We start from the raw sequence: 7,078 nt of genomic DNA, 5'->3' as shown, positions 1-7,078 counted from the left end.
AGAGTGTGGTTGTTCATGGCTGAAGGTCTCAGGCTCCAGTCTGGAGGGGGGAGATGAAGACGAAGCTCCTCACACCTTCTGCCCTGTGTGAGGCCTGGCTGGGGGACACTCCATGCTCCCCCATCTCTTCCTGGCCAGTGCCTCACCCTGGGGGGACCACACCCTGACCTAAGGCTTTAAGGGGGGTGATGAGGTGACAAACTGGAGCACAAACTTCAACCAAAGCTAGGCTTCCTCCTGCTTGAAGGTCCTGCATGGGCAGATGCTGCCCGTTGACAGAGAGTCTTCAGTGGCACCATTTGGGTGTCATTACCTCCTGCACACAGAAATATGAAATATATCCTCTCACACAGAAAACAAAAAATTCAAAAACATCATGATTTTTGGATTATATGGTTTTGGTATGGCACAGACATTTTCCTCTTAATCATGTTCTCAATCCCATGTTGAATAAATAATCTTGTTTTCGTGTCAAAATTGAGACTTAGTTGCTCGCATATGCAGAAGCTTAAGTTTTGGCTGATGTTCCACACACTTCAACACCTGTTAGTTTTACTTTGCTGCATTAAAAAGAAATACGTTGCACTCTCTTGGACTTGTAACTTTTTTTTCTGAACTTCATGCATAGTTAGCTTTAGGTAATGACTTTTGTCAGTGCTTAAACTAGTTTGTAATATCCAATTCTACATTCAAATGGGACATTTTCATTAAATATTTGATTAAAGGTTCATTAAAATGGGTCGGATCTCAGGGGCTGGAGTTAAGAAATCCACTATCTGTGGAATGGAGGGAGGAAAAGTACTGAGGAATTGATTACTTGGTCACCAAGCAAAAAAATGTGTTTCACCTCTTTCAGTAGTAGGAAGAAAGCCAGTTCACAGCCTGAAGAGCTTTTACGTGTAATAAATCATATTTTGAGGGAAATGCTGAAAAGAGGTTTTATTTGTCCCATGATGAAGTTATTTAGTTGCAATATAAGAGAGGAGTTGGATTTTTTTGTTTGTTAGTTAAGTTCTTAAAGGCAAACACGATAATACTTGTTTAGTATTGCCCCTAATGGCCACAAATGGGATTTTGACATGGAGAATCAAGAGAGAGAACAAATGTATCTTACTACAGCACTGCACCACTTCAAGGACCAACATTCTAATTTCACTCTAGTTCAGTCACCGTGGGACAATTTCAGTGAGCAGTCATGATCTGAAACACAAGCAGTTTCTGAAAATTAGAGAGAATTGATTATTTTTAAAAAAATTAAAATCTTATAACTGACAGTCCTAAGGAAGACAATATAAAATAAACAGCTTATACTAATGTCTGCCCAAGAATTTCTTGTTCTGCATTAATTTTTGATTTGTTTTGTTTGTTTGTTTATTTCTGCAGGCAATTTCAAGGCCATCTAGATCATTAAGTACAGCACAGCTAGCACACATATCCTGTGGCTCACAGGCTTCAGTAATCTCAAATATTGTATTGATGAAAGGACAAGGAAAGGTAAGACTGGCTCCGTTGATTTACTATAGAGTTTGATATCATTTCACAAATGCAATCTGCAAAGTTCAAGGAAGCAACTTCAGGTATTAAGATGGCTACTTGTGTGTTGCCAGTCCATAGCCAGGGTTTGCCAGGAGTGATTAGTTGTCATTCACTTGCTTCTTAACCTTCTGAAGTAACTTTTTGCTGAAGCACAGTCTTCAGGTTCTAATAACACATCCACATCATGCTAGCAACACTAACACTGACATCCAGTGCTGCCTTTTTGACAGCTGGAGGTGGGCTTCAAATCACAGACTGTGTCATCCACAAGTTTCACTGGCACAGCAACATCTGAGCTTCCTCCAAGTCAGAGTTAAGCCATGAAGACAGTTCTGTTGAGAAGGAAAATAAGAGCTACCAGGAATACATAATAAAAAACAATAAACATTTTCAAAAAACACAATCACGTCTGGAGAAAGACAGAAGGTAGCTATCTGTGAAAGTAATGTCACTGAAGATGCTTAAAAAGACAATACAGAAGCTTAAATAAACAGCTTTTGAACTTCTTGAATAAGGTTCTGAATTTGTTCCTTAATAACCTTTTCAGTTAATTTAATTTATATTTTATTTGTAACTACTCAAGCTGTGAGGTGAATCTCAGAAATCATTCAACATAGTATGATCATCATCGTAATTTACAAAATAATAATGTGTCGTCTGCATTTTGGAAGCCTATGAGGATTTCATCAGCACAGCACTTTCACTTTTCATTTGAGGGATTTAAAAGGCTTCTGAGGTGTGAGTTAGTCTTGTAACATCCTTCTAAGTATAGTCAGTAATGTTTATAGAATTGGAGCAAGAGTGAAAAATAAGAAGTTGAGAGGTATCCACCTACAAAGGTCTGTTGGTGTTGCTCAAACTTAAAACAGGCACTAACTCTGGTAGAGGGTAAGAGAGAGATATTCCCATGAGATCTCCATCTGTGTGTATGAAATTAGTAGTAATATCAAGATCTTTTATGGTGGTTTTGAGCAATCTCATTTATGGGAGAGGAAATTGAGTAGAATAGGTCAATAAATATTTCAAGGCTGCTTATTAGTTCAAGGACCAAAAAAAAGAATCTAGATACCTTCCTATGTGTTTGTAATAGTGAATTCATGTTTGCAACAAACAAAAAAATAATCATGAGGATATTCCACTGGAATTTTCATTAGCTTTTACTACTGGCTTGTAGTTGACTGCTTTTTTATGAATTATATTACTCTGTTGACTAGTACTGCCTGGGTAGGTCATACAGAACAAACTGCCAATGAACTATTTATGAGAACTGAACATGGGCTCTGACACACTCTTTTTCTTCCATAAATTAGGGCTTGGGCTTCAGTATTGTTGGTGGGAAAGACAGCATTTATGGACCAATAGGCATCTATGTCAAAACCATCTTTCCTGGTGGGGCTGCTGCTGCTGATGGAAGGCTACAAGAAGGTGGGAAATCCCTCTTCTCTCCCTTTACCCAATCAGGTTCTCAAAGAATGATATCTAAAGGCAGATTAAAGCTAAAATTAGAATGAGCTATAGGTGACTTTCACACCTACATCCTTTATTGCTTTTGCAAGATCCTTTTTGAGTACATGTATCATGTAACTTATTGCACATAGTACCATTTTTCTCTTTAAAAACAGGTGACGAAATCCTGGAACTGAATGGAGAATCCATGCATGGATTAACACATTATGACGCTTTACAAAAATTCAAGGTTATGTACTCTCCTTCCAGAACAATTTGTATCTTTACATACCACATGCATGTGAACTCAAACCATTCAATTCATTATCTTTTCTTCCTAGCAGGCCAAAAAGGGTCTTCTGACACTTACAGTCAGGACAAGCTTCAGCACACCTCATTCTGCTTCCAGCTGTCTGTCACCCCACTTGTGTCAGTCACTGAGCTCTAGTACATGCATAACCAAAGAAAACAGCTCTTTCAGTTCAGACAGTGCAGCATTCTCACTAAATGCTACAAAGCCCAACGACAGGGTCATAATGGAAGTTACCCTAAACAAAGGTAAGTGCTGAAACTAACTGAGCGCTGGGAAACAAAGCACTGATTGACAAAACTCTGTTCATTTGCTCTCTGAATGTCCTGTCTTTTTAATTTGATTCTTTTCCTGAACTAAGTTTTTTTAATACACTAAATTAGATCTTGGTGCCTGTCAGTGCTAACAACTATCTATCAACAGCAGGATTTTGAACACCATCTGTCCTCAGCAGCCAATCTTTTTTTTTTTTTCCACTCAAGCATTAGAGTCACATTCATATCTTTCATGTGAAAAAGTAAACCTCTTGGCAACAACTACCAATTATTAAACAGATTATGCAACTCTAACCCTTAATTATACAAGCAGTTCATTTCATTGTTGAAAAGGCTTGAAACAAAAATTACATATCTTCTTGTAGTTCTTTCACCTGCTCTCTCCAACTGTCATCATCTTTTATTTATAAACAACTCCTAGAAGAATGAAAATTTTAAATATAGGAAGACCAAAGCAACCAACAAAACAAAGTCTCTATGACGTAACTTTGCAAACACACAGTATGGGATCTGACATCAGAGAGATTGTCCAGAGCAAACAGGCAAATTCATGAAAATCTTGAGCTGCATTATAAAAACCAGAAAGGGAATTGAAATGATAAATCAAGCAATAGCTATGCATCCTTAATTTTGTTTTGTTCCCTTATTTTTTTTCCCTATTCTGCCTCCTTGAATTCTTCTGTAATGACAGATATTTTGCAAAATAGACTGGTGTGTCTCTGACACACTAGTAATGAATTGCAAATGAAATCTTGGAACTCCACAAGCAATATTGCTGTGCACTCACTTTAATCATGAGGTGAAAGAATAAATAGAAAGAGAAAAAAAAGAAGCAGCAGGGGCGGCAGCTAATATTAAAAATAACTCATGAACATGAGGCTTTGGTTCTTGTCTGCAAAGAAAAAAGTTATTAAATTGAATTGAAGACAGTTTTCAAAAAGCTGTCTCCAACAATTTGTTTAGAATGATTCTTATATCTTTTTTTTTATCAATTCTTTCAGAGCCAGGTGTTGGCCTTGGAATCGGGTTATGTAGCATCCCTTACTTCCAGTGTATTTCTGGGATTTTCATTCACACTCTCTCCCCAGGCTCAGTGGCACATATGGATGGGAGACTCAGGTAGGATGAGAAAGCGTGTCTATCTCATGCCACAAGTTTTTCCTTGCTGTTTTATGGCTTTATTTTTGACCTGTTTGGGCAGGAAGTCATAGTGCTTTCTGAGAGCTTTGGGTTTAAAGCATATGCCATATTCTGGAAGCTTGAGCATGTGTATTTAGCATACAGGGGACTTCAGATATATAGCAACACAGTGAAATTATTGTCTCTTGTCCATGCTTGACTAACTCTGAAGGTGTTAGACAAGCATATAGCATTCTTTCTGGAGGAGATTTCCAGATGAGAAAGTATCTGGAAAAACCCAAACATACGTCATAATCTGGCTTTTTTGAGCACTGTTTTTTTTCCCAACATAACCTCCTCAAATTTTATTCCTTCTTGCCCAATAGAAATACAAATTTGCTGAAAGGAGCTTTAGTGGGAGTGTAGGTATTCACTTTGTAGAATTTATGACCAATTAGTAGCGTGGAACACATTTAGAACTGAACAGAACACAATAATTTTGGTGAAGGCTTTTTTATTTAAATTTAGGTGCTCTGTAACCCTCTTCTCTACATGTCTAAAATTTTAGCTGAAAGGCTGTCACCTTAAACTATTTGAAAGTTTGTATGATCCAAATCAGTGCCTCCAGTCAGCCTTGCAGTAGAATAGAGAAAGGCAGTCTCAGTTTCCATGTAGGACAAATTTGGATTTCATCTAGAAAGATTCAGTCTAGCAGGCAGCAGGAGTACAATAGTTTGCCATTAGATTTTTTTCTGTTAAGAAGTTATTCATATGTAGCAGAAACACAACTTCCCTTCTGACCGTAAAACCGTGACAAGTGAAAGGAAGGAAGGAAGATGTAGGTGGAAGCAGCAGCTGAGCTGCATACAGCAGAAAGCTCACAGGTGCAAAGTGTGTGTAGGTGAACGTGAAGAAAGCTCAAAGGTTGCATGCAACAAGGCAATTAAATCAAAAAAGCCTTAATGTCCAACTCATTTGCATTCCATTTTCTGTAACAGGAACAGAGACACATAGTGATTTAATCTATGATCAAATTAGAGGTCAACCACGTGAATTTGCTTTTTGTATGCTTTCACATGTGTGAAACAAGGTTGGGAGAAAATCTGTTTTGTTTACATACTCAACTTTTTTTTTTTTTATAATATCTCTGTAGGTGTGGAGATGAAATCATTGAAATTAATGAAGTTTCAGTACAAAATACAACTCTTAATGAAGTTTATGCTGTGCTAAGCCATTGCAATCCCGGTGCAGTGCAGATTATTATTAGCCGACACCCTGAACCACAGGTAGCACACTCTGCATTCTTTCTGACTTTCAGTAAAGCACATATTGAGAGCTAAGATTAAGTGAGGAGCAGGTGCTAATCTAAAACAGGTGGGAAAATGTTGGTAACAAAGATAGTGGTCTCTCTATAAGCAACATGGCACACAAACAAACCTGAGATATGCATACAATCATGAAAGATTTGAAGATGGATGAAAAGAGTCTTGCATGAGTTTCTGTGCTGTGAATAAGGGAATTACAGAAATAACATTTAAGGAATAAACCAAAACATGTTTCTTATGCAAAGAACAACTCCCAATAATAAGAAAATAATTTGAAAGAGAGAATGTACCCCCTGAAAATGAAACAAATATTTCTATGTCTGTCTTTCTGTAATGAAAACTTAGGTCTTGCAAGGTTTTTCTACAAAATGCTTCCTGATATCAAGTACTGTAGAAATAATTGTCAAGTTGAAATTGTTGCACAAATTATCATAAAGACATTGGTTAAATTATCTTATACTAGTAAATTCAGAACTCCACTTCTAGTGAAATATGCAAAACAATGTTTATCTTTGAAAGTTCTCATTTTATCAAATGACCAATATAAACAGCACATCCATAGATACACTTCACCTATACTGGAATACACACAGATATCATGGTGTGCACTTGGTGTGCACTGAACTTTAACATTAACTGATGGGTGATATAGCTAGATCTATTCATTTCCATTAGAGGACTTGTAGGACTTGGAAATTTTTGTGAAAGGAACATATGCTGCTCAACACCCCACAGCAACCTCACGAGCGTATAATGGCAAAATATTTTCTAGGTGTCTGAGCAACAGCTAAGAGAAGCTGTTGCACAAGCTGTGGAAAACAACAGATTTGGAAAGGAGAGACACCAATGGAGTACTGAAGGTAAGGTAGTATGTGCATTCACTGAGACATTGTCATTGAGTTAAAAGATATATAGGATGATTACCTGCTGGGTAAGAATCCTTGGTAACAGTGAAATAACACAGAGTAGAAAGGATGAGGAGAAAACATCACAGGACAATGGTACTAACATGCCTTCTATGACACATTACTGCAGTATTGTCATGGGTTAGGGCTGGGCCGGCCTCT

General features: G+C 37.5%; 1 protein-coding gene across 1 annotated transcript in view; it reads left to right on the top strand.

Moving 5' to 3' along the window:
* Positions 1-6,871, top strand: part of LOC104271469 (pro-interleukin-16-like) — a gene marked incomplete at its 3' end in the record, with an annotated part of 24,332 nt that extends 17,461 nt beyond the window's left edge. The window contains exons 7-13 of the mRNA XM_009866151.1: positions 1,384-1,494; positions 2,847-2,961; positions 3,159-3,232; positions 3,327-3,540; positions 4,569-4,686; positions 5,840-5,972; positions 6,784-6,871. Of these exons, the coding sequence (XP_009864453.1) occupies positions 1,384-1,494; positions 2,847-2,961; positions 3,159-3,232; positions 3,327-3,540; positions 4,569-4,686; positions 5,840-5,972; positions 6,784-6,871 (853 nt within the window). The remainder of the gene's footprint in view (positions 1-1,383; positions 1,495-2,846; positions 2,962-3,158; positions 3,233-3,326; positions 3,541-4,568; positions 4,687-5,839; positions 5,973-6,783) is intronic.
* Between the last annotated feature and the right edge of the window lie 207 nt (positions 6,872-7,078).

Source organism: Apaloderma vittatum, unplaced genomic scaffold (genome assembly GCF_000703405.1).
Source record: "Apaloderma vittatum isolate BGI_N311 unplaced genomic scaffold, ASM70340v1 scaffold4243, whole genome shotgun sequence".
NCBI lineage: Eukaryota > Metazoa > Chordata > Aves > Trogoniformes > Trogonidae > Apaloderma > Apaloderma vittatum.
The sequence above is the reverse complement of the archived record's forward strand: the minus strand, read 5'-3'. Positions and strand labels throughout refer to the sequence as shown.